The following is a 26,906-nucleotide window of genomic DNA, read 5'->3' as shown; positions in this document are numbered from 1 at the left end:
GGCGTCAGCCACCGAGCCGACGCGCATCTTTTGCAAACATCTTTATTAATCTTGTATAAAAATAAGGTTCAAGGAGAGTCCTTCGGGCTAGGGCAGCGGCGCGGTGCGCTTTATAAGTTATAGACCAGGCTCGCGCTCAGGCTAAGTATGGCTATTGGAGGGAGAGGATGCTGCGAGCAGCTTTTTTTTTTTTTTTTTTTTTTTTTTTTTTTTGGTGGGGTGAGGGGCTTCAAGGCTTGTAGTCGGCACGAGGAGCTGATGCTCGACCCAGCCAAGCTAAGGACCATCTTCCTTGAGCTCCAGCCTGCCTACGGCCCTACAGAATCCACCAGCGGACACAGTGGCTACAGCGAGAGGTCAGCAGTGACCTGCAGTGGGGGTCCCGGGGGTCGCCGGCGAGCACTTCGGCGGCCTGTGTCTGCACGGATGTAGGGCTGGTTCCGAAGATCTGGAAGCCAAAAGAGACACATTTGCCCAGGCTCCAGGGCACAGGCTCATCTTTCTAAGGATTTGGTTTTGTGCACGTGGAAGGGGACACTGATATACCTCAGCCATAAACACCACCCCTAAAACATCCCAGCATGCAGTGGCCCCGGATGGGGAGGCATGTTTGGCCCCCCCAAGTTCCCAAAGTTGTGCCAGCACTGGAATCACAGGCCATGCTGTCTAGGTACCTGGGAACTAGAGGGGCATCTCCTCTCCCAGGCTGGCCTCACAGAGGAGCCGGGATGTCCGCTTGCCGGTGCGGGCAGTGAAGGGCACTGTCTTGAGCACTGAGATTTTGGGGATAGAAGGTAGAGAGAGAGAGAAAACAAAAGAAAAACAGAAAAGGTAGCAAGAGGCATGGAGGACAGGTATGGTGGCCTACGCCTTCAGTCCCAGCACTGCAGAGGCAGAGGCAGGAGGATCTCTGAGTTTGAGGCCAGCCTGGTCTATACAGCAAGTTCCAGGTAAGCCAGGGCTACACAGTGAGACTGGCATTTCGGGGACGCAGCAGACCCCTCAGTGTGACAGGGAGAAAGAGAAAAAGGATGTCAGTACAGACTGAAGGCAGGACGGAGACGTGGCGCCGCCCTCACCTGTGATGATGTCTTCAATGGCCCCATCTCGGTCACCCTCGTAGATGAGTGGTTCTTTCTGCTGCTTCCGTTTCAGCTCAGAGATGAGGTCCATCTGTTGCCGCCTGGCCTTGGGTGGAGACTGAGGAGATGAACAACTCTAACTTTAGGGTACTTCTCACCCCACCTACTCTAGAACATCTGTGCAGTTCCTCACAGCAAGGATGGCCAGCGAAAAGCAGAAGGAACCTAAACCCACTTACTCATCCTTGGGCAGGATCTATCTCAACACTGAAGGTGTAGGGGTGAGACGAGAGGGTGAACGGGATGCTACAAAGTCCTGTACCCCGGTACCAGGCGCGGGGACAGCTGCCTTACCTTGGGTGCTGGAGGCTCTTCCCTGCCTGAGGTATCCGCCGCTGCCTCCTTCTTCCACTGCTCCACCTCTTGCTCTGCTTTCTGAGGGCACCAGGCAGGTCGTGGTGAGGATAGCCCCTCCTCCTTCCCTGTCCCACCTGGGCCGGAAGCAGTCCCCAACCCTCCCACTGCATCAGGCACCGGTACCTTATAGGCCTTGGTGAAACGGCTGAAGAGGGAAAAAAACATGGAGGGGGACGTGGTCTTGGGATTTTCTCCGAAGTACTCCACTACCGATTCGTAGGCCTCCTGCAAGCACAACCCGTCAGCTTGGCTGTGCTCCGTGCCCCTCAGCATACCACGTCCCTTCTTCCACTCAGGGTGGTCCCTTACTCTTCCCCCATCCTCCCAGGGTTCCACCCGTGGCGACACCCCTCCAGGCCTTGGCTCCACACCTCTACCCCTAAGGCTTCGGTGCTCCTGTGTTCCCCCACCCACCTGAGCGGTCTTGCTGTCTGCCAGCAGCTTGTCCATGGTGGGAGAGTTGGCCCTCAGGAACTCTTTGAGCACCACACAGTCATCCTGCCGCACAAACTCTCTCTGTGTCAACTCCAGGCCTCGCTGCAGGGAGCGCACGTCCCCCAGGACACTGTCTAGGGACACTGGAACGGACAGCATGGAGTCAGGGGATCAGGCGGCACGCACACAGTTAATACCCTGTAGTGTCCCTTCCTAACCCACATGAGTGGCCCAAGACCCCTGTACCTGAGCCTGCCTTATCCAAGAAGTGCAGGTCGCTATGAAAGCCCGTGAGCTGTGGGTACTTCTCAGCGATGACCTTCACCAAGTAGTGCAGCAATGTCTGTTTTCGGTCAGTCGACTTCATCTCCAACAACTGGACAAGGATCTGTTATAAGCCATGGGCCACCAACCAGACTCCAGACCCCAGGCCAGGAGCCCCTTCTCACCGCATCCAGACTCTGAAGTCGGAAACCATAGGCTGCCCCTCGCTTACTGCTGTTCATGTAGTTGCCGAAAGCCAGGACAATCTGGGAAAGGCAGAGAGAGACTCAATGAGATCCAGGCTGGAAAAATCCCTAGAAGAATATTTCCCGGAAAGGAAGAAAAGTAGCAAGAAATCAGCCCTCACACTCAGGCCCTCCTGAGTGGACCCTTCAGTTCATGACACATGCAGCCTGTATATACATCTTGTGTGTACACTGTTAACAGCATGAGTACACCCCATTAGTCTACCCCAAAACTGGCTTGCCAACATCTCCCTCCTCAATCCCTTGACGGCCATTTATTCTGGTCTGCAGACACGCCACTGAGTAGGAGCAGTTACCATAGCTCTCCCAAAGCAGTCCCCAGAGGGACTGAGCCCTGGAGCAGAAACTCAGGTGCACTATACAGGCATGGCCGGTGTTACTGTTGCCTAAACCCACCTCCCACCTTAGCCTGTCTATTAGAGCATGCATGTGAGAAATGGGAACATCATCTTCGCTATACTCCAGGTGGATAGGACCTAACTCTCCCTTTTTATGCTCCTTAGACCAGGAAAGGATAGGCCCTGCTTCCCGGTCCCTTCCCCTGGGCTCTCACCTCCAGGATCTGGCGAAGCTTGTCAGAAGACTTGATGGACATTGAGGCTGCAATGATGGCATTCAGTTGCTAAGGGTGGGATGAAGATGAGGTAAGATGGAGCCTCCCCTAGCAGGAGGATCAAATACTCCCAGCTGCCGTCTTTTTTTTTTTTTTTTTTTTTTTTTTTGGTTTTTCAAGACAGAGTTTCTCTGTGTAGCTTTGTGCCTTTCCTAGAACTCACTCTGTAGCCCAGGCTGGCCTCAAACTTACAGAGATCCACCTGCCTCTGCCTCCCGAGTGCTGGGATTAAAGGTGTGCGCCACCACCGCCCAGCCCCAGCTGCCCTCTTGGGAGCTGAGCTCAGAGATGCTCCCTCCCTACCCCCAGCCCAGGCTCCACCACACCACCCTGCCCATCCTGCCCATACCGGCATGAGCAGCTGGGCCGTGTCTGGAAAGTTGCCCAGGAAGGTGAGCGTGTTCATGCGCTCTGGCAGCCTCTGGATGCGACTGAAGCGCAGCATGAAGCGGTCCTCCTCTGACAGCTCCTCCATCGGCCGCTGTTCCTTCTCGAAGCGGGCTATGAGGCTGCGCTCATACTCTGTGGGCAGGAAGCGGGTCAACAGCTCCAAGAAATCCAGGCTGAGAGTCTGAAGGTCATACCTGCATGAGGAAACAGAGGGGAGAGTGGGTGTCGTCCCATACTTACAAGTCCCAGAGAAAATGACTGAATAAACAACCGTCGACATTTAGTTTTGTAGACAGCTTCAGAGAACCAGAGACAGGAGTCAGGGGAAGATTCGGTCCTATCATACAACACTGGCAGATGCTATATATAACTCCTTTGGCCTGGGTGCCCATGCTGGGCAGAAGCAGGAAGCGAGTGGGGAGGTCTCAATCTGGGCATGTACAGTCTTAGTTTTCTTGGCAAGGAAATGAGGACGATGTTCCCTGACCAGGACTGGTGTGAAGTTTGGTGGATTCTGTCTCACTGGTGGGTTTTTTGTTGTTGTTGTTGTTTTGGTTTTTTTTTTGGTGGGGGGGTTGGTTTGGTTTTTCAAGACAGGGTTTCTCTGTGTAGCCCTGGCTGTCCTGGAACTCACTTTGTAGACCAATCTGACCTAGAACTCACAGAGATTCGCCTGCCTCTGGCTCCCGAGTGCTGGGATTAAAGGCGTGTGCCACCACCGCCCAGCTACTGCTGGGGTTCTTACTAAGCTCTGCCTGATGATCCTAGCCTAGCAAGAAGACTGGGCCATACCCCAGCACAGGTACTCACGTCTCAATGGCCTGGCAGATTCTGTCTGCCCCTAGGTTGCCCTTGCGCAGGGTGATGGCCAAATTCTTGGCCCGGTTGGCCTCAATGAGTGTTGCCTTGGTGGGAGCTTTGTGGGCTGCCTTCCCCTTCAGAGTGCTGAGGTCCAGGCTGGGGCCTTGAGATTTGGTCTTGAACTGCTCCTCAAAGTCGTTCATGTCCAGCTCCTAGGAATGCAAGGAAGGGAGTACTAGGCTGAGTGGAGCCAAGATCTGCCCGCGCTCTGGGCTCAACACTGTGTCCAGAGCTAAGCTCGTTAGTGTAGCCTGACAGAACACCGTTGGACAGAATAGCCAGTGAGCTTAGCGACCACAGCCTTGACAGGGGATACAGGGGAGACACAAGAAAGGTGTGACGGAGAAGAACACAACAGAGGACCCAGATTCCCGGCCATTAAAGCTGAAGGAAGGGCGGAGCAGCCAGCAGTGAAGGAGACTATTCCAGGCAGAGAAAACAGATGGCCCAGAGGACAGGGAACCCATCCCAAGGTGAAACTAGAATCAGAAGAGCCCAGGCCTTAGTTGTCTGTGGGACTGGGCAGAAAGGAGAGGCCACACTCGGGGAGAAGAGAGCCTGCATGGGTCAGGATGCTGCCTCCTGGATGCACCAACCCAGGGTCTTAAAGCTCACGCCCTGGGCGTCCCCATCCTGAAGGAGATGAGCACCCCTATGCCCAGCATGACCCTGCAGCTCTCTGGTGCCCACTCACCTGCAACACTTTCTCATCATTGAGCTCAGTGAAGACAGTGCCTGTGATCTGGCTGGGTTTCAACGCCACCCAGTTCAGCAGTGGCATCCGGAATTTGGTCTGGATGGGTTTCTTGGCTTTCACCCCTGGGAGCAGGAAGGAGGTGGTGAGCAGTGCAGACACTGGAGGGAACTAACCCAGCCAGGCCTAACAAGACAGGCAGGAGGCAGGAGGAGATTCCTAGGTAGAGAGGGTCCTGGAGGACACCCCCGGGGGATGGGAGGGGGCCTGCTCCGCTTCCCCACCAGCCCTAGAAGATCTGAGATAGTCCACCCCACTTACCTGGGCCTATCTCTGGGCCTTGTCCTCCAAGGATATCAGGAGGCCCTCCCGGAGGGGGTGGGGGTGGGGGTGGTACTGGCCCATCAGTACCAAGTGGGGGTGGAGGGGGTGGGGGCGGCAGGTCTCCAGGCAACGGTGGTGCCGGTGGAGGCTCTGCGCAGCCTGGGAGGGGCGGGGCCGGCGGGGGTGCAGAGGGAAGGGCTTCCTGCGGGGACTGGAGGTTAGGTAGTGGGGGTGGTGGGGGTGGTGGTGGTGGTGGCGGCGGTGGTGGTGGTGGTGATGCTGCTCCGGGAACCGACTCTGCTGCAAGCGGGAGATGTGAGCCCAGCGAGGGCGTGGGAGAAACTCGTCAACTTCTTGGCGTGGGGAGGGGGGTCCCTGCCACCTCCCTGCCCAATGCGTGCATCCCGAACCCATTTCAACCCACCTGCGTGTACCTGTACCATGCCCACAATCCCAACCTCCTTATCTTTCACAGCCAGGTATATCCCCCACGATACCCTTCCCTGCCCTGGTCTCTCTCCCCCAGCATGAAGCAACTGTGCACCTGGGCTAGGAGAGTCAGTGGGCACCCCCGGAGTTGGTGCGCTGTCACCACTGGGTGTCGCCACCGCTCCTGGAAGGATCTCGATGGAGACGACATCCCCGGGCCCCCGCAGGATTCGGATTAACCCCTTTTCCTCAAGCTCCTCCACTTTAAGCTCGAGAGCTGAAGGTCGCACCACGGCAGGGGCAGGCACTTTCTCAGGCTCAGGGATGCGTCTGGCAGTGCCCATGGGGTTTGACTCGCTGAAACGCTCCTGCGAGCCCCAGGAGAAGGATTAGTGCCCACCGGCAAGCTCTCTGGCATAGAGCAACCCCGCCCCATCCTCTTCTGGGATATACTGGGATGACAAGCCGAGAAGTCTCCTTGGGAAGCCTGGCCCGGCCCACACCCCAGCCTGGCCCAGCCCACACCCACAGCTCACCCTCAGGGTCTCCAATTCCTTGCGGGCCTGGCTTAGCTGCTTCTCCAGTTCAGCGATCTTGGCCATGGAGTCGTTCTCTGCGTCCCGAAGCCGCTCTGTCAGCTGTGGCACCAGCACATGGTGAGCTACCACCCGCGGCCAGGCACTGGCACCGCCGCCGCGGGTGAGGGGGCGGCATCAGGCAAGCCTGCCTGGAGGGCTGGGGGTGGCTCCCACATCCGCTTGGCCCAGCGTGCCAAGGGTGGGCCAAGCCTGGCACCTGAACCCAGATAAAGGAAGAGGGGGAAACCGAGGCACCAGTGCACAGAAAGGTGGTAGGGGAGAAGACTGTACTGAGAGGGACCCCAGAATCTAGTTCACTGGAGTCGGGGTTTGGAATCTGCGCCAGGAGGAGGTGCCTGCCTTGCGCACAAGTCCCACGCAGTGTGGGCGCTCCCCGAAGACTCATTGAGAAAGACACTAAAAAGGACTCCGGATTTGGATCGAGGGCAAACTCAGAGCCCAGGCAGACTGCCGCCTCCAATCTACACCCAGAACTATGTCTTCCATTCAGTACTCGCTGCACAGGAGGAGCCCCGAGGCAGCCTTCCTGCGGGCCCACTGTGTGATGATGGACTAGGGTGGGGTCGGTTCTCACCAGTGCCACCTGCTCCTGCAGCTCTTCCATGTGCTCCAGCACTGCATTTTTAGTCTCTGTGTCCTCCAGCAGGGTCCCCACATCAAAAACGTTGTCCAGGTACGCCTGGATCTGCACCTGCAGCTTGTCACTCTCGGTGAGCCGGAGCCTCTGTCCCCAGACAGCAGGAGCGCGGTGAGGTCTGAGGTGGTGGCGGGGAGTCTATCCAACCACCACCACTAGAACCCAGAGTACTTGGGCTCTAGTTAGCTTTTTATTTTTACTGATATAATTCACATGCCACACAATTCACTATTTTAAGATGTGTTACCTCTTTTCTAAAAGCTCAATACCCCGAATGGAAACTCTAGGCCAGGTAGGGTTTCTTTTCCATTATCTCCTCTCCAGCCTCCCGGCAGCCATGAATCTACTTTCTGCCTCTATGGATTTAGCCATTCTGGACATTTCTTATTTTTAAAAGTCATATACTATTCAGGGATTTTTATGTATGTGTGTCCCTGTGAGCGCTGATGGACACCACATGAGTTCTGATGTTTTCGGAGACCAGGAGAGCACATCTGACCCCCTGGGACTGGAGTTACAGGAGACTGTGAGCCACTTGACATGGGTGCTGGGAACCACAGAGGGTCCCGGGTCCTCTGCAGGAGTAGTAAGTGCTCTTAATCATTAGACCATCTTTCCAGCCCTCTATTCAGCCTGTCACCTCTGGCTTCTCTCTTCTTTCAAGGCTCAGCCATGCTGGAGCTTAGGTCAGACTGCTTTCCTTGTTCCAGATGTATCTCATTCTACTGTGTGGCTAGACCGGCCTCGCCTCCTCTTGGTGTTTGCCAGTCCTAGCTTTAGGAGATCCAATCCCAAAGGCCCCGCCCCTCTAGAAAGCCTCCCAAAGGAACCAGGCCAGAAGCTCTGGCTTCTCTGCTCACCCGTTCCTCTGTTCCCTCTTCCCAACACCCAGACTCAGGCTGAGGTAGCCCCCCAATGTGTATCTCTGGGCTCCCTGTCATGTCCTGGTGTCAGGGCACCTGACTCAGCTGATGCTCCTGGGTCACATCCAGAGCCACCTGAGCCTGTTCCAGGACCTCGGTGACAGATGTTATACTAGGTATCCATCATGTGCCAGGGTCTCTACATGTTTAGAGTCTTTATCACCTCTGTGATTGACAGGAAAACAGACTCAGAAGGATGAACAGATGTGTGCAAGGTCACAGGGCTAGCAAGCAGCAGAGTAGGATTCTGTTTATTTGTGGGTGGGGTTTTTTGGGTTTTGGGGTTTTTTTTTTTTTACCATTTTGGAAGAGGGAAGAGGAAAGCCCAGACTGAACTTGAACTTGAGACCCTCTTGCTTTGGCCTCCCAAGTGATATGATTGCTGGCATGTATCACCAAACCCAGCTCTCAGAGCCAGGATTTGAACTCAAAACCTGCTAATTACATACTACATACATAACTACATACTCCACAGTGGGTGGGTAATTCAGTCAGGGGGCCAGGGGTGTGATGCAAGGCTCACCTCCAAGTACAGGTCCAGGCCCAGGTGGGTGAATTCATATTGCAAGAAGACACGGAAGTTCATGTTCTCCACTGAGTGTACCACGATGTTGATGAACTGCATGCAGGCCACCTGGGGGCCAGGAACACCGGTGCTGCTCTCTTCCACTTCCTATTTGTCCCCAAGCCTCCCTCCCTCTCCACAGTTCACATTCCACTAGCCTGGTCTTGTAACCCTCAGGTCCTCTTGGTCCGGTCCTTACTCCCCCGACATCTACCCTTTCCCACGACAACTCAGCAAAGCCCTGAGCCCAGCCACCCAGGTCCTCAGCTGCTCCCAGCATGCAACAGGGCCCAGTCAATCCTCAGCACACACACACACACACACACACACACACACACACACACACACACACCAGCTCTAAGCTCACCATGAAGTCAATGTTACTGTCTTCATTCCGGAAATATTCCATCAGCTTTTCAAAGCGGTGCTGCTCCCCGCACACCTGGAGAGGGAGAACGGAGGTCACTAAATAATGGGTCACACACCCCACTCTGGCTGCACTCGCATTGGGGTGCACTCCCACTGTCCTCACCACGGGGTGTGCTGGCAAAGAGAACCACCACTCCCGATCCCCCAGCATCTTCAAAGCTGTGACCAGTCAAGTTTCAACTTCTCAGCGAGGCCTTCCCTACAAGCAGCTCCCTCTCCTGTGGCAACCCTTTCCCCCTTAACACATAGCATTTTCTAAGACAACATAGTCACTCATTGATAAGCGATTCCCTGACTTTTCATTATAGGCATGTGCACGCATATATATGTGCATATGTGTGTAGAAGCCTCAGGTCAACCTCAGGAATCAAACCAAGGTCTTCAGAAGCAAATCTATCTTTTGTTGTTGTTGTTGTTGTTTTGAGACAGGGTTTCTCTGTGTAACTTTGGCTGTCCTGGAACTCACTCTATAGACCAGGCTGGTTTCAAACTCAGAGATCCACCTGCCTCCCCAGTGCTGGGATTAAAGGTGTGCACCACCACCGCCAGCTCAAATCCACCTTTTTCAAAAATATTTATTTACTACATGTGTTCCTGCATAAACATATGTGTAAAATGTGAGTGTGGGTGTTTGCAGAGGCCACAGAGAGCACTGGATACCCTGGAACTGATGTTGCAGGCAGTTGTGAGCCTCCTGATGTAGCTGCTGGAAGCCGAACCCAGGTCCACAGAGCTGTCTCTCCAGCTTCACACTGTGTTCAGAGACAGGGTGTCTCGGTGGCCTGGTGCTCACAGAGCAGGCTTGACTGACTACCGTGAGCTCCAGAGAACTGCCTGTCACTGTCTCCCCAGCACTGGAATTACAATCACATGCCACTAAACTTGGCTCTATTTTTTTTAAAGATTTATTTATTTTATTTTAGGTATGTGAGTGTATACTTGCATGTATATACAAGCATGCCTGGTGCCTACAGAGGTCAGAAAAGGGTATCATATGCCCTGGAACTGGAGTTGTGGACAGTTGTGGGTTGCCTTTTGATCTGGGAATCAAACCAGGGTCCTCTGCAAGAACAAGTGCCCTTGACCACTGAGCCATCTCTCCAGCCCCTGGGTTTTCTGTTTGTGCAACATGGTCTTGCTATGTAGCCATGGATGGTACTCATGAAGATGCACTTGCCCTTGCCTCTGGAGTGCTGGGATTAAAGTCGTGCTACCACGCCTGGCAAACCTGACTTTTTTATGTGGGCTGGGGGATTCAGGTCCTCATGTATGCATAGCAGGTACTTTATTGAACGAGTACCATTACCCCAGCCCTCTCATGCCTTTTCATTTCTTTTGCTCACTGATGTATCTTAAGGGCCTGCTTCTGTGCCTGGTATATAGTCAGCCCTCGGCAAACATTTATGAAAGAATGAATGAACGTATCCAGCCAGCCCTTTTTTTTTCTCTCTCTCTCTCTTTTTTTTTTTTTTTTTTTTTTTTTTTTTTTTTTTTTTTTTGAGACAGGGTTTATGTTGGATTGGTTTTTGTTTTGGCATAAGTTTGGGGTTTTTTTTGTTTTTGTTTTTGTTTGTTTGTTTGATTGATTTTTCTAGACAGGGTTTTTTTTTGTGCAGCCTTGGCTGTCCTGGAACTCACTCTGTAGACCAGGCTGGCCTCAAACTCACAGAGACCTAGGGTTTTGGGTTTTGGAGCCTAGAGGCTAGTCTTGAACTCACTATATAGCCAGTGATAATCTTGAAGTCCTAATCCTCCTGGCTCTGGGATTACAGCCTGTACCAACATGCTTAACTCATATCCTGCCTTAAAGACTGGTTGACTGGCTGGGCGTGGTGGCGTACACCTTTTATCCCAGCACTCAGATGCCCTATCAGAGGCCACAACTTCCGGCAACCAGACTCCAAGCAGTACCAGAAGGGCAAGTAGGTTTGGGATGGCGGACCCAGTACCTCCTTGAAGTTGTTAAAGGCTGCAAGAATGATGTCGTGTCCTCCCCGCACCAGGCACACAGCTGCCAGCAGCTCCAGCACCAAAGCCTTGGTTCTGGAAAGAGAAGGGGGAGGCTAGTCCCCGCAGCAGGGGTGGCAGGGACCTGAGGACAGGGGAGCTGGGGTGGGGTGGGCAGCAGTCCTGGGGATAGGGGACAGAGTTTGCAAGCACAGAAGCAGTTAGGGCATAGACTTCACCTGGGGTTCTTGTTGTTAAGGCTCAGAGCGATCTCGTTGACACAGGCTGGGTGGTTCATAACAAGGCTGAAGCCGGACTGGGGAGAGAGGAGAGGTCAGCACCTCCAGGCAGGTCCCCGAGATTGCCAACACCCTCAGCATAGTCTGGGCCATGCTGTTCTGGCCTTTAATGCCCAAAGCTCTTCAGATCCAGCCATAAACTCTTAAGAAGCCAAGCTTTTTTTTTTTTTCCTTTCTTTTTTTTTTCTTTTGTCTTTGAGACAGGGTTTCTCTGTGTAGCCCTGGCTGTCCTAGAACTCGCTCTATAGACCAGGCTGGACTTGAACTCACAGAGATCAGGCAGTAGCTTATACAGGCCCCATGGGGACAAGCCAGCTCCCTGAGGCCCCAACCCCACGCCACAGCTGACCTGGTAGTTCATGATGGCTCTCAGACACATGATGCACACATGGACATCATCCTTCTGGCTGACGATTCGGGAATTCCTCAGGGCCTTCCTACTGTGGGCCGGTGTCAGCCTGGTGGATGTGGAAGAGGCAGCAGGGTCACAGCCCCAATCCCCAGCTTCCTGTTCCACACACCAGTAAAATGTCCTTTGGAGTGAGGGGGACATATCTGGAACTCTAAGCCACGGTTTACTATCTACCCAACCGGACAGACCAGCTGAAGGCAGGTAGCCTTCCTCAGGGCCGGCATGCTGGGGACGGGGGTGTGGTGGTAAGGGTTGTTAAAGGAAGCAAAGGTCCTTTCAAAGACTTGGTTTTTAAAAGGGCTGCTGTGAGCTAGGCATGGTGGCACGTGCCTGTAATTCCAGTATTTGAGAAGTAAGGGCAAGAGGATTGGGGTTCAAGACCAGCCTTGGCTACATAGGGAGTTTGAGGCCAGCCTAGGTTACATGAGAGCTTGACTCAAAGGCGAAAAAAGAGAGGGAGGGAGAGAAGGAGGGAGGGAGGGGGAGGAGGAGGGAGGGAGGGAGAGGAGGAGGGAGGGAGAGGAGGGAGAGGAGGAGGAAGGGAGGTTGGGAGAGAGGGAGTAGAGCTGTGTTGTGAATGGAAAGCCCACCAAAGGCAAAGCTTGGAAATAGCGAGACACCAGAAATGTCTCCACAAGGTGGCGCTCACAACCACTTGGGCTCATCTTCCATCTTGAGAGGCGGACTAAACTCAAGTGCCTAGATGCAAGAACACTGCCGCTCACCACTTAGTAGAGGAGCATTTGATCTCCCTGCACCTCACTTTCCTTGTAAAGGGAATGGCAGCATTAGTTCCACACAGGGGGAGGCAGGGGGAATGAGACAAGGTCTCAAGTAGACCAGGCTGGCCTCCTTCACAGCTTTACACCGCCATACCCAGCAATGGTAGATACCTTCTTGGTGTGTACATGTGTATACATTTCATGTGTGTGCAAGTGTGTGTGTGAGTGCTTATGCATTTCCTCTGTGTGTGTGTGTGTGTATATGTGGTATGTGCATGCACACATGTGTGTGTGCACTTCAGTGTGCATGTGAAGCCCAGAGGTTTCATGTATCTTCCTTTGTCAGTCTTTATTTGTTTTTGAGACAGGGTCTCTTATTAAACCCAAAACACTCTATGTCTACTGACTGGCAGGTCAGCAAGTTCCAGCAGTCCTCACGTCTATCTCCCCAGCACTGAGAACACAGGGGCGCCCACACAGGGGCGCCCACACAGGGGCGCCCACACAGGGGCGCCCACACAGGGGCGCCCACATAGGCGCGCCCACACAGGCGGGCCCACACAGGGGCGCCCACACAGGTGCGTGCAGCTGTGCCCGATTTTTCCACGGCTGCTAGAGATCCAAACTCAGGTCCGCGAGCTTGCGCAGAAGCCCTTAACCCCCTCAAGTGGTCTCCCGAGCCCCTGCTTTGTTCTTTTGAGACAAGGTCTCTCACTGGGACCTGGTGCTCGCCAGTTAGGCTAGGCTGTCTGGCCACTGAGCCTCGGGGATCTTCTCGTCCCCGCCTCTCCAGTCTGGGGTTACAAGCTCATACCACCGTACCCAACTTCTTCCAGGGGTGCCAGGGACTCAACTCAGGCCTTCTTGCTTACGGGGCAAGCATTTTACTGACTGTCTCCTCAGCCTCGAGAATACCTTCCTCACAGGCTTGTTGGGACTATGTGATCCGCTCCAGCCTGGCACCTAGTAGGAGTATACCGAGTGTGCTTTCTGCTACTCTTGAGGTTTTCACGACATTTCTGTAACTTCTCTAAGCCCCGCTAGCCAGTTCCACCTCTCCAACTGAGTCCTCCCTGCTGCTTGCCTTTCCTATCACTGCTCAAAAGTGTCTCAGTCTTTGTTCATGCTGCTCCCCGCATCCCCATCGCTTGCTCTGAGGCTACTGTCCATCTGTCCATCTGTCCATCCGTCAGACGTCATTCCCGTGTCACCTCTTCTGGAAATCTTCCTAGTACCCACAAGCAATGGCCACCTCCCTTCTCAGGGATGCAGGTCACATCTCTGTGATTATGCTCCACACTAAATTGCCTTTCCGCGAGACTGTGGCCCCCGAAAGCAGGATGAATTGTCTTGTGAGCACTTACCACTAATAGGTGCTATTTAGGAAGTATATCTAGTAAGTGTCTAAAAAAATGTTTGTTAAGTGAATGAATGAAGGAAAGAAACAATGTGAGATCTTAGGGCCTAATATACAGTTGGTCCAGGCTGATGGTGTAGCTCAGTGTAAGAGTACTTGCCTAAAATGCCTGAAGCCCTGGATGCAAGTCCCAATGATAGTGTGTGTGTATGTGTGTGTGTGTGTGTGTGTGTGTGTGTGTGTGTACACATAGATATGTATGTACATGTATTTTACGGGGCTGTGGAGATGGCTAGTTGGTAAGATCACTTGCTATAAAGAAAGAAGACCTGAGTTCAAATCCCCAGCACTCATCTACAAGCCATGCTTAGCTGGATCAGCTATTGGCACACACACACACACTGTACCACACACACACACACACACACACACAAATAGATAAACATACATTTGGTCCCTCAGACCCAACACAGGAAGCCAGTGCTCCAGGGTCATCTCCTCCCCCTCCCTGCCTCCCAACAAGATGGCAGAACATCCTGTCAGGATGAGGAAACCAATCTGCAGCAGCTGAACTCAGCTGACTGCGTCTTCCAACCCACCACCCCACAGAGTCGGCCCAGCATGCACCTGCCCCCAGGTGACTACGTACCGGGGAGAAGGGGGGCACCTGGAGGCCGCATAGGAAGAAACAAGGGGTTAGATGGGTGCAAAGGGATCCTACCAACCCCCACGCCCTCTCCTTATTCCAGTCCCCTCGGATCCTAGTCTCTAGGTGCCTGCACCTGAAGATTTAATATACTTGTGTCCACAAGCCAAGACTCTGATCCCCCATGCTGAACTACACCTCCCACGGTCCGTTGGGGTCCTGGTTAGATGTGGCAGTGTGTGGCCCCGTCCTCCACTCTCCCATCATCCCATCTGGGGCCCCACATACTTGATGGTCAGGCGACTTTTGGGCACAGATGAGGGTGGTGCCTTGGTGAGGTCTTCCACAGACTGATCCAGGGGCTTGCTCTTCTCTGCACTCGAGGCCACGTTGTCTGTACTTTCCATGTCATACCTAGAGATGCGATGGAAGGAGCCCCACAGGGGACCCTTAAATGGGGGCAGAGGGACATGCTAGGCAGAGATTTGCAGGAGAGACTGAGGCAGGAGGAGGAGGCTATGTTCATTCATGGCTCTCTGTGGTGGTATTGTGTTCCCCAAAATATTGTGTACCTTAATAAACGTATCTGGGGTCAGAGAACAGAAAAGCCACAAGATACTTGGGCTAGAAAATGTTAGCACACGTCTTTAATCCTAGCATTCCAGAGACAGAAATCCCTCTGGATCTCTGTGAGTTCAAGGATGCATTGGAAACAGCCAGGCATGGTGACTCACGCCTTTAATTCCAGAAAGCAGCCTTTAATCCCAGGGAGTGGTGGTAGAAAGCAGAAAGGTTTATAAGGCGTGAGGACCAGAAACTAGAAGCATTTGGCTGGTTAAGCATTTGGCTGGTTAAGCGCTCAGGCTTTCAAGCAGCAGTTCAGCTGAGAGCCATTGGGATGAGAACACAGAAGCTTCCTGTCTGAGGAAACAAGACCAGCTAAGAAGTTGGCCAGGTGAGGTTAGCTGTGGCTTGTTCTGTTTTTCTGATCTTACAGTGTTCACCCCAATATCTAGCTCAGGTTTGATTTTATTAATAAGGACATTTAAGATTCCTGCTACAGCTCTCATGTTTGTTTTTGCTTTTGTTTTGAGACAGCTCCTCACTCTGTAGCCCAGGCTGGCCAGAACTCACAGAGATCTGACTGTCCCTGCCTCTCAAGTGCTGGGATTAGAGATCTGGACCACCACAGCCTGGCTCATCCATGACTCTATGCTGAGCAAGGTGAAGGGGGTAGGAACGTCCCTTCTGGCTGAGGACAGGCCTTCCCAAGAACCACTGCCCAGGGCCAAGTCCAACTGTTCTGTGACAGGGCAAGAGATCAGTTCCTGTTCAGAGGGCTAGCTGAGGCCTAGGAATGTGTAATCAGGACTCTGAGGGGCAGCCTGAGGGTTGGAGACACGAGCTTACGTGACAGAGCATTGAGCGAAGGCCAGGTACTCAAGCAGGACATCCAGGCCACGGTTCTCTTCATTGAGAAACTCCTGCACCCACCTGCAGAGGACAAGGTTCCATGAGTTGCAGCCAGAAAGAATTCTGCCCAAGTGAGCAACAAGCACGCAAAGCAAAAGCCCTTGAGTGCCCTCGCCCCAGAACATAACACCATCCCCCATCTTCAAGAGACTCAGGGATACCAGGGGATGCTGAGGGCCAGAGCAGGACCCACAGCCCAGCTGTGTGTGGAAGTCCAGCACAGGCAGCATGGAGGAAGGAAATGGTCCACAAGGTTAGCCTATGATGGAGGGGCTGGAAAGCCCCAGAGGCTTCCAGGAGGCAGAGTTTTCCTAAACTCACCCAATGTGGTTTGTCCTCAGGGAAGTTTCCAGTTCCCGAAGCACCTGCGTAGACTCCTGGACTCGCCTCTTAAACTGGGGGCCAAAAACGAGGAGTCTGTGGGTGGGGCCCAGACTCCCACAGTCCTGAGGCAGCAGCCAGAAGTATGCACCCACACCATGCGCTCAGACTCCCACAGTCCTGAGGCAGCAGCCAGAAGTATGCACCCACACCATGCGCTCAGACTCCCACAGTCCTGCGACTGCAGCCAGAAGTACCCACCCCCACTATGCGTTCACGGCCTTTCACGTTTAGCCTCCCCCACCACCTCCACACACCTGCCCAGCAGGATGAACAGTCGTGGACTACATGCCCCCCCTCCGACGTGGAGGGTATATCCACACACGTTTGAAGACGCAGAGTACACAGACATACCTCCATACAGAGATTATAGCATACACGCACACAGGCACATCTCTACACAAACATACTGGACACAGACACATCAAACACAAGCTGCACATCCACCCAGAAGACCCTGGATATGTACACATAGGGTGCCTACCCATTTGTTTACGTATGGGTATACACACACTCATTTTTCTCCCTCTCTCTCTTTCTCCTATACATAGACTCAGGGATACACATGAGAACAAACATATCTACAAACCTCAAAATACATACATCCACCATGTACATCTATCTATGCATGAATAAACAGAGTGCACATGTGTACACACACAATAGAAATACACAAAGGAATGACCATGTAAGTACATGTAAGATACATACATGAGTCTATGAGAGAGCCTGCCTGGGGTGCTCAGTCCCCAATAATTAAATTATATATACATACTTATACATGAACTCACACAAGGCCACAAAAAAGACATACATGGCTGCCCCAGCTGTTTAGAGTACAAGATGGAAGGGGGCAGAATAGAAAGGGAGATATGTACCCCCAGATTGGACATCCAATCAGCTGCTACCTTTCGGCTGACCCCACCAGTATCCAGGTAGCTCTTCAGCTTCTGAATGTAGGCTGCAGGGGGATTCTTGACTTGGAACCGCTCCTGGGGAGATGGATGGAGTGTACAGAGAGTCGGCGGTCATAGCAACCCAAAGACCACTGGGTAGTTTTCCTCCCAACACCCCCTTCTCAGCTCAGCCTTGAAGTCTCAGGCTGTCTTACACTGCTTCTGGAACACCAAAAGTACAAACTCTGGACATATGGAAAACCTTAGCCTCAGGCCTGGTTTGTGCCTCTCCTGGGGCCAGGGGACTAAGGCCAGTCCTGCCGGAGGCCCTGCCTTGGGTTATTCATTCAGGCCTGTCTTGCTCTTCCTGGACTAGAGTGGAAAGTTCAACCTGGAGCCAGCTCCCTGGCAGGTAGACAGGCCATCTTCAGAACAGATGTTCTGCATAGATGGGAACCTGTGAGCGCTCTTTGCCTGTATTCCGCTGCCCTAGTCCCTCATGCAGAGGCAAGGACCACAGCAGAGACACTCCCCCACCCCCAAGGCTCCTATCCTTCCCAGCCCAAGACCCTCAGATGTACCCAGATACCCTCTCCCACTTTCTACTCTGCAGTCTTTGAGTCTACCCTCTGAGAATCCAGGCAGTGCCCTTTAACAGGGACACCTACGACAACCGCAGAGGCGTTAGGGCACCCCCAACTCTGCCATGATGGATGCCCAGCTGGTATATCTCAACCCAGTCCATTAGTGGAAGGCTTCGCTGGGTCCTGGAGAGTGGGAGGTTCCTCTCTCCAACTCCCTACCCGCCAGCCTCCAGGCCTCTGCTTAAAAGCAGCTCCTACCTCTTCTTCTAGATGACCCTGCAGCAACCAGCCTCCACCCACCTCCACCCCTGCATGAGGCAAGAGTTCTCTGGGCCCCCAGCAGCTGGAGGGATGAGGCAGCCCATGGAACTGGACCTGCTCCTTCCTCCCCCTCCAGTTGGCTAAACCCAGGGACATTTCCTCCATTTCTCAGCCCAGGGTAAGAGAGTCAAGCCACCGGGCAGGGAGACCCACGCCTGTACATAATCCCAGTACTCTGGAAGCTAAGGCAGAGGAACATGATTTTGAAGCCAGCCTGAGCTATAGAGTAAGACTGGGTTTGAAAACCAGACACAAAAACTCAAGTGCTGTGGCCATAGCTCAGTGGTAGGCCGCTTGCTTAGCATGCGCGAGGCCCTAGGTCCCCAGGTGTGCGGAGCAGAGAGGGCAGCCGCTGCCAGGTCTCTAGGACACACCCTGCTGATGCCCCCTAAAGTTTCTGATCAGGTCCTGCAAGGGAGGATAGAGTCCTACGAGGGCCCCCCATCACCTCAGTAGATGTATCCCCTGGGCAGCACGGCGGGGCGGGGCCCCTCTCCTGCCAGCTCCCGCGTCTTCAGAGCAGGGTGCCCCAAAAGCAGAGGTAAGGGCAGGTGAGCCTTCCCAGCACACCCACCTGGTCACAGATGAGTTCCCACTTCTTCTCATTGTCATACTGGCTCAGCAGCTGGACCTTGTCTGGAGGCAAGTTCATACAGTTCTGGGGAGGTGGAAGACAAAGGCCCCTGAGTCCAGGACTCCCCCATAACCAAGAAGGAGAGAACAAGCATCTTCAGGGAGTCCACAAAGCTCCCTCAAAGACGTACATCCTCTCATCTTAACAGATAAGCAGTGGTGTCCAGTGAGAAAACTGAGACCCAGAGAGGTAGGCCACCGTCCCTTAGGCCCCGGGGCCCAAGCTGGAAAGAGACAGGGTGGGGGGATGGGGATTCAGAATCTAAGACTGACTAGGCCCTGCCACCATCCATATCACCTTCCTGACACACCTGGCATGAGGCAAGTGGGTACATTCCTCAGGGACCTTCAACACCTCTAGGCTCCATTTTACTCACGGGAGCTAAGGAGACATGATCTCTACCCCCATCTAACGGGGAAGCCATCTCCATACAGGCCCGGCTGGGACCTGCTGGCAGGGTCTCATTCCCACATGTCACCAGACACTTTGTGCACAGACTAGGCTCAGAGGGTTGAAGGGGCTTAGGGCAGTGTGTCAGTCACCAGGGAGTTCCAGAAAGACGTGTCACAGCGGCAGAGGTGGGGGGAATTTAGGGATAGAAGCCATTCTACCGCAGACTAGGCAGAACCCGGGGCCTGTGGTTCTGGTGGCCCAGGCTGGGACTCTCCCACACACACCCCAGGATCTAAGATACATCAGCAGGACTCTCCCCAGGGCCTCTTCCCCTAGCTGCACGTTCTTGTCACCACACGTCAGATGAGACGTACAGTACAGCCAGGGTTTAAGTGGGTGTTGCCAAAAGCAGGGGTCCCCATGTCCCTAAGGACAAGCCCAACAGACCTAGAAAACAAGACCAGTTCACCCCAGTCCAGGAAACCTCATTTAATAGAAATCTAACTATATGTCAGTCCCCCAATGCCAATTCCTGCCCTCCTGGAGCTCCCAGTTTAGTGTGGATCTCTACTGGGGATATAGGAAGCCCCAAGGTCTGGGAATTGTCTGCCACCCACTCTGGTAGCTCAGGCTACTCTCTGACCCTTGGCTCTGAGAAGAGGCCATCCCTGGAGCAGAGACGGAACCACACCCACTCCAGACTCCTCAGCTAGCTTCCTCTCTTGGGTGGCAGGGTTAGGTCTGGGGCTCTGGCCAGACCTCACCCCAAAATCACTGCCTTGACTCATCCACGGAGAACAGGAAGCTGGGTATGATCAGCCCCCATTGCCTAAGCTTTCCGGCTGGGGCCCTATTTGTGAGGTGAAACTGCCCACCCACCACACGCCAGCCAGGGACTGAGGTACGTCATCCCTGTCCCCATTGCGAAAGCCAGCCTAGCCGGAGGGAACTGCAGCAGACCAGGCCTTTCCAAAAGGGGTCTGGAGGCTGTGGGGTGGGGCCTACGCTACTTCAGGGGGCCTCGGAAGCCACTTTTCCTCTCTGTCTGTCTGATCTATCCCCACCCGACAGAGACAGAGCTAGGGGGGCTGAGGTGCAAGCAAGGCTGGAGAAAGAGGAAGTGGGAGCCGGGCCTGCCAGGACCCTGGAGCTGGGGCCAGTACAGAGGAGGGGAAGGAGGAGGATGCTGAGCCCACGGTCCTGAGCCTTAGAGGGACAGCCTCTCTGATGTGGGATGTCTGAGGTCTCACTTACCTTGGAGACCTGTTTGGCTCTGGAATGGCCCAGTAGTACTTCATTTTTGTTTGTTTGTTTGTCAAGATAGGGTTTCACTATGTCCTGGAACTCGCTCTGTAGACCAGGCTGGCCTCCAACTCACAGAGATCCGCCTGCCTCTGCCTCCAGAGTGCTGGGATTAAAGGCGTGCGCCACGACCACCTAGCAGTAATTCTAATTTCAGTAACAAGCCCATCGTCAGGTTAAACAACCAGCCGTACCTAAATGACTTCCATGCCAGACACTGACCTCCTCTTGTCCTGACCGCCATCACTGGCACTGTTTATACGCCCATTTCACAGACGCAGGCACAAACTAATTCAGCAACCTGCCCAAGGTTACCCTAGGAAACCAGTAAGCGGAGGGGTAGGGGGTGGGGGGTAGGGGGGAGGGGTGGGGGCAGGGGTGCTGACTGGCCTGAGCCACAGCCCTAGTTCAGACCCTCAGGGCCACTCCAGGGTTAGTGCTAGGGACAGACAACCTCCGCATGGGGCCGCTGGGTATACCTGCCTCAACAATGGCAGAAGGCAGGGTGCCCCTTTACCCCTTCCCTACCTGGGACTCTTCAGGCCCCAGGCCCACGTGCCAGCCTGCCAGACAATCTAAATTTAGGCTCAGAAATCAGAAATAGCTCTGACAGCGCTGAGCACTCATTAGCAGCTGCTCCCCGGCTGTGGCTGTGCCCACCAAGGAACAGGGTATCCAGGGAGCAGGAGATGGGCCAGCAAATGCCATTCACTCGGGGTGAGGTAGGGCCACCCTCAAGCTAGGAGCCAAGTCCCATACCAGGGCCTTCAGCGAGGGGTTGTTAGCACAGTGAGCAGGTGCCGGGGGATTACAAAAGGCTGGCTGACATTGTCCAAATAGGACAGGAAGGGCTAGTCCACACGTACGAGTGGTCCATCTGCCTCCCGAGAGGATGGAGGAGAGCGGATGTGATGCAGAGGTACTGAAGCTAAGTTCCCCCGAGGTGGGCTCTGGGTCCACCTAGTCTAACCACTTATTGGCCTGTCAGCCTCAGCTACCTCCTCCACAGAATGGGCACAGGTTGGCCCGCCTCCTACTCCCAGAGTCCTGGCAATATTCAGAAGCTATATTTTGATATAATAACGTCCTCTGGTGCCCCACCGTCAGGAAGGGGCATCTCACAAATGTGGGGCACAGGAGACAGGAGGGGTCCACAGAAGAATTCAAGGTCAGGGGAGGGGGGGATGGTAAGTGAGCAGAGATGTTGTGAAAACATCTGGATTGCCCAAAGCTGGCTCCAAAGTTTGGCCAAACCTGTCCTGGCCCTTTCCCTGCAGTCCTATTGCTTCAGGCCAGGTGAGGAAGCAGATGGGGTTAATTGGATGGGGTGTGGCCAAGCAAAGGAGCTGATACTTGCCATTTGGCATAGGCCTAGTACAATCCCAACACTCTGGAGCCAGAGACAGGAAGCTCTAGCTCCAAGTCTGAAGCCAGACTGGACTACATAGAGAATGTATAAAAAATAAATAAATAGGAACCGGGTGGTGGTGGCACACACCTTTAATCCCAGCACTTGGGAGGCAGAGGCAGGTGGATCTCTGGGTTTGAGGCCTGCTTGGTCTACAGAGAGAGTTCTGGGACAGTCAGGGCTACACAGAGAAACGTCATCTTGAAAAACAATAATAATAATAATAATAATAATAATAATAATAATAATAATAATAAATGGTACTGATTTCATTCATATTCCTATTAGACTGTGAGGTCCTCACGGCCCAGCCCCTGCAAACTCATGCTATGAGCCTGTGCTCCTGGCACTGTCTGCCTTGTTGACTTCCGAGACACTGTCCCAGGAGACTGAAGACTCTGGACACATCTGGACACTGCCACACCCTACAATTTCACTTTCAATTTGCACAGAATCTAGACTCCATCCCACTACCCCACCCCTTCCTCACAGCCCAGCCCCTTGAGGTCCAGGAAGCTCCTGAAAGTGGACCCCAATTCCAGTGTCAGGTAACCCGGGGAGCTCAGCATGACAGGGCCAAATGCCAAGGCGCCCTCCAGGCCTGTTTGTGCCACCGCCCCTCCCCCTCCCTATCAGGTCCCAACCTTGGCATTCAAGCTGTCCGCACATATGCAGAAACAATCAGTTGCATCCATCACTTAAAATCCCGGACACAGACTTGCAGGCGCTCTTACAAGCAGTCCCAGGTTTAGAGGAAACTATGTCGTAACCCATCCTGCATCAGGAGCTGAGAACCCCAAAAGATACTAGTTCCTCCAGGGTCAGAGGTGAGTGAGAGCCAGGACATCACACCTGGCCACCCATATAATCCAGACTAACAAGAGAATAACGACAACAACAATAATTAATATCCCCTAAACACTTCTCAGGCCGCAGTTCCCTTCCAAGTATTGTAGATCTATTATCAACTCATTTAAACATCAACAAGCAAACCAGCTGCTGCGATCACCCCACTTCCCAGATGGGAAACAGAAGCACAGAGATATTAAGTCACTTGCCCGAGGAGACCTAGCTGACAATGTGGTTTAAAAAACTCAAAGTTTGTTTGGTTTCCCCCCGCCCCAAAGTAAGGGGTACTGGGGTCCTGGCTACAGACAGCCCTAGCCCCAATCCCCCGAATGAGAAACCAGGAACAGCCACAGTAGCTTCCTGCCACCCAGCACCCTACACTTCCTGTTGTTGCCCACACTGAGTTCTTACTCACAGGGGGAACCCCCCCCCCCCCAGCACACTATCCGTGTAGGGAAGTAGAGGCCTCCCAACCCCTTCTCGTGTGTGCACACACCGCGGCTGCTGCCACCGTTAGCACCGTGCTACTCCACCCAGCAGGAGAGCTGGGCCCGCCCTCTCGTGGTTTCCGGCCACCAGGCAGTTTTTGGTCTAGGCCTCCTTGCTTCTAACCTGTGCAATGGCAAGGAGGCCGCCTGGCCTGTGATAGCTGAGGACCTGGGGGTGACTCAATAAGGCTGGCAGCCTGGTGGGGGAGGGGCAAAGGGCCTCAGGATGGAGAAGCCCAGGACAGCTCCCCTTGTGCACTGTAGGGAGTATGTGCTCCTTGGTAGGGTCTGTACTGAGCCCTCTGCTTAATCTTTTACGTCAGCGATCCTAGGAGGTCGCCACATACCTGTTATCCTCTTTTACATGTATGAAAAGCTGGAGCTCAGAGAGGTGAACTTGTCCAAGGTCGCCCGTGAAATAAGCGACGAGGATGAAACTCATCCATCCGCCGCATGATCCCGAACGCCAACCCCTTCAAAGGCAGGGAGACCCAAGCCACCTTCCAGAATTTTGTATTCCCAAGAAAAAGGCAGAGGTGGCCCCAAGGGCAAACCCACCTGCTCCTGCTCATCTCATCCAGCTGACCCTAGATGCCATTGTGAATCATGCCCGCTACACCCCTGCATTTCAGGTCAGCATGTGCTAGCCCTGCCTGCTGGAAATGTCAGCTCCGGCCTTTGCCCAACCCAGCATCTAGCCACAAGGCCACACCCCAGTGAGATCCACTGTGGAGACAGTCCAGAGGCACAGGGACTGAGTGACACCCCAAGCACCAGAGTGACACCTCTGCCACTGACCAGCAAAGCAGAGATGTCCAACCTGCTCTTCACCACCAGCCCCAGAAGCGGGAGGTAGAACACCAAGGACCTATATTCCGCTTGGCTGTCCTGACTGTCTCATACTGCCTGAAAAAGTGCCCATGTCCTGGATGCAAGAGCCCCTCAGGGAGCTAGAGCAAACTCCTCTCCTCATAGTGCAGCCCCGCCTGCATACAGTATCACTCAGCTTCACACAGGCATCCCCAGGCACTTTCCCTTACTCCTTTACCCCGGGGCCACAGGCAGATCACCGGGGCCAGCCACATACGTAGCACTCCTGGCAGTCCTGGACAGGGTGGCTTGCCATGCCAACCCCTCACTCTGCCTGACTCTCAGAGAAGACAGGGAGGTGCTGGAAGACACCCAGCCTTGGGCATGAGCGTAGGAGCCTGCCTGGCTGGTGTGCCCACCACCATAGCAGGCCTGTGTAGTGGGGCAGCCACGGTTCCTCCACGGTTGCTAAGGCAGCAGCCAAAAACCCTGGCTCGACCTGCTCTTTCTCCCCATCCCCATTTTAAGCAGGGCATCCCCCCTCTCTCACAGCCTTCTTGGGAAGGTAGTACCCATCATCCTTGGTGGGAAAACATCTCTCTGCTCCCCTTGCCTGGCTGGTAGAAGCACCCCCAAACCCATAAAAAAAGAGAGCCATGGCTAAGAGAAGAGGAAGAGTTTGGGGAGTTGGAATCCTGCTCCCTACTGGGGATGAAGCGGGTAAGCTGAAATGACAGGTTCCCTGGGGCCATGTGACTGGGGAACTGTGATCCCCTATCAACATTGGGGGATCCATAGGGTGGGACCCCCACAACAACTTCAGGTTCTTTTTGAACTAGACATCACCTAAAGACTGAGCACTGGCCCCAGGAGTAGGGGTCACATGGAGCCACACCCACTGTCAGACTCCCGGGTTCACCAAATCTTTAGCCCTGGGTAGCCTCCGGCAGAGGTCAAGGCTGTTAATCCAGGTGGGGCTCATGACCCTGATGGTCAGGGAACTAGAAAAGCCAGTTCTAAACCATGTGACCTGAGGATGGGTTTACCCACCCAGGAAGAAGAGACGCATTGGGTTCCAGGGGACCCAAAAGGCATGGGTACCCCTTTGTGTGCTGCTGCCCTGGACTCAGAAAGGTCCATCTCCTGGTCTTCCCTCCATGTCCCGGCACTCAGAGGCTCCCAGCTGCATTTCATCACTACAGCTATAAGTCTGGCCAGGGCAGTCAAGTCCCACCCTTACTTCAGAACATCTCCACTTGACTTTTGGAATTTCCACTGGTCTGAATTATTCAGAAGGCTCCTCCCCATGACTGAACAGATTGGGGCCCAGACCTACCCCTATCCATAGACACACGAAAAAAGGGAAAGATGACCCATGGCCCCCCTGTCAGGCTGACCTCATCACTAACTCAGGCTCCTTACATGCCTCCTCCCCCACTTCCTCAGCTCAGCTGAACTTGGCCAAGGTCTGGATTGGGGGAAGAGGGAGTTAGGGGCAGGTGGAGAGGTAGGGAAGTTCGAGGCTAGCCTGGTCTGAAATGTCCCTCAGAGGCCCTGCCTTCCCAAGGACAGGCCCCACCCCATCTTAGAGATGCCCAGGCTCCTCTTGTCCTTTTTTTGGAGGGGACGGGAGCCAGGATTCTCAGGAACTGTTGGGAGGTGCCCCTTTGGGATCATACAAAGGATCTAGCAAGTCAAGCCTAATGCCTGGCTAGCCAAAGTGGGGAAGTAATGCTGTCTAGGAGGTGAGGGGACAGAGGTCCAGCACTTCTTTGCTTCCAGAGTGAACCTCTCCTGGGCTGCCCACCCTCAGACCTGCAATACCAGCCTACTGAAACTGAGAAGTGCCTCGAGGAAACAGTCTACCCTGTCACCCAGTGTCCAGCAAGGGATGGCTAACAGTAGACAGACCACTGGGCAACCACCTACAAAAGAGAGCAGGAAAGGGTGCTGGGGTAAAGAGGGGAAGTGAAAATGAGTGGCTTTCCCCCTTCCCAACCCTTCTTCTGCCTCCCACCCTTCTTAGGAACCTTTGACTGCACTGGAGTGCCCACCCTACCAGAAACACTTTGACTGCTCCAGGCTCAGCCTGAGTTGATGGCTCCCTCCCCAGGGGCCTAGACTCCAGCTCCTCCCTCTCCATCCCATCCCCTGCCCCAATTTCCCAAGCAGGTAACAGCCAAGGGGGAGGGGAGCCATCCAGACTTTGGTTCCACCCCAAGGCAGAGTGACCCACCCACCCTGACCCGGCCCTTCCTAATGTTACCCCTTTCAGTGGTTAGGAGGGAGGTGACCACGGTGGATGCAAGCACCCATTCCGGGGCAAAGCGGGGCGCGGGGGGTGGGGGAGATCAGAAACACGAGCTGAGGACTTGAGAGTCCAACTCCTAGGCCAGACACACCAGAACAAACCAGAACCAAATACTCCACTAGGGCTACGGCTTCCAGGAGGTTAAATTATAACCCCTTCCATCTTTGACCCTGAAACGCAGAAGGGCGGCACTCCAGACCCGCACCCAGCAGCTGGGCCTGCGTGCAGTGGAAAAGGGGGCGCCAGCCTTCTCCCACCCTGCGCGCGTTCGGAACCCAACCTCACAGGACATTTTTGACACCTTGGGACCTAGGAGCATGGGGTGGGGGTTCCCTTAAGAAGGCTTACTGGAGGTGGCTGAAGAAAGTTTTTTGTGGGGGGAGAGTGTTAAGTCACTCTGAAAGATGACACTGTCACTCCCACCCCTTGGAGGGGCAGCAGGTGGGCCAGGGATCTCCAAGCGGCACCTGGGTCCCAAGAGGCGGGGACGCGTACGGAGCCCCTGTCATCCCAGGCTCCTGGTGCGCACCGGGTCACACTCACCAAGACCCGCGTGAACCTCTCCTCCAGCTCTCCAGCCGCCGGCATCGGTTGCTTGGGAGCGGCTGGCTGCTTCGGGGGCGAGGCGGTGGGGCCCGCGGGCTGCTCGGCGCTGCCGGCCGCATTGCCCATGGTGGTCCCCACCCAGCCGGCCAGGCGCCTCCAGCCTCGGAGATCCAGTTTTCCCAAGGGGTCGCGGACTAGG

The 26,906-nt window shown here is 54.2% G+C and overlaps 1 protein-coding gene across 2 annotated transcripts; it reads right to left on the bottom strand.

Moving 5' to 3' along the window:
* Positions 1 to 198: 198 nt before the first annotated feature.
* Positions 199 to 26,906, bottom strand: Fmnl1 (formin like 1). 2 transcript variants are annotated; one of them, XM_059271919.1, is made up of 25 exons: positions 26,705 to 26,906; positions 18,541 to 18,624; positions 17,044 to 17,157; positions 16,106 to 16,179; positions 15,722 to 15,805; positions 14,600 to 14,725; positions 11,524 to 11,632; positions 11,115 to 11,191; positions 10,878 to 10,971; positions 8,867 to 8,941; positions 8,458 to 8,568; positions 6,949 to 7,098; positions 6,312 to 6,413; positions 5,891 to 6,143; positions 5,344 to 5,646; positions 5,023 to 5,147; positions 4,278 to 4,480; positions 3,427 to 3,661; positions 3,018 to 3,086; positions 2,384 to 2,464; positions 2,181 to 2,310; positions 1,914 to 2,077; positions 1,437 to 1,724; positions 1,080 to 1,200; positions 199 to 773 (listed from the first exon to the last, which is right to left on the bottom strand). In XM_059271919.1, exons 1-25 carry the CDS (start codon positions 26,831 to 26,833, stop codon positions 682 to 684), a joined length of 3,393 nt encoding a protein of 1,130 aa, XP_059127902.1. In that variant the 5' UTR covers positions 26,834 to 26,906; the 3' UTR covers positions 199 to 681. The 2 variants fall into 2 exon arrangements, with proteins under 2 accessions (XP_059127902.1, XP_059127901.1); XM_059271918.1 differs by having other exon boundaries at positions 199 to 448.

The sequence above is a fragment of the Peromyscus eremicus genome, chromosome 8a (genome assembly GCF_949786415.1).
Source record: "Peromyscus eremicus chromosome 8a, PerEre_H2_v1, whole genome shotgun sequence".
Classification (NCBI taxonomy): Eukaryota; Metazoa; Chordata; class Mammalia; order Rodentia; family Cricetidae; genus Peromyscus; species Peromyscus eremicus.
The sequence above is the reverse complement of the archived record's forward strand: the minus strand, read 5'-3'. Positions and strand labels throughout refer to the sequence as shown.

What these genes read in the sequence shown, in the direction of transcription:
- Fmnl1 (XM_059271918.1), bottom strand. Translation starts at nt 26,833, where the DNA reads ATGGGCAATGCGGCCGGCAGCGCCGAGCAGCCCGCGGGCCCCACCGCC. An exon ending in ATTGGATGTCCAATCTGGGG is followed by an intron (nt 16,180 to 17,043) that starts GTACATATCTCC and finishes TTTGGCCCCCAG; the next exon opens with TTTAAGAGGCGAGTCCAGGA. An exon ending in AAGAGCCTCCAGCACCCAAG is followed by an intron (nt 1,201 to 1,436) that starts GTAAGGCAGCTG and finishes TCATCTCCTCAG; the next exon opens with TCTCCACCCAAGGCCAGGCG.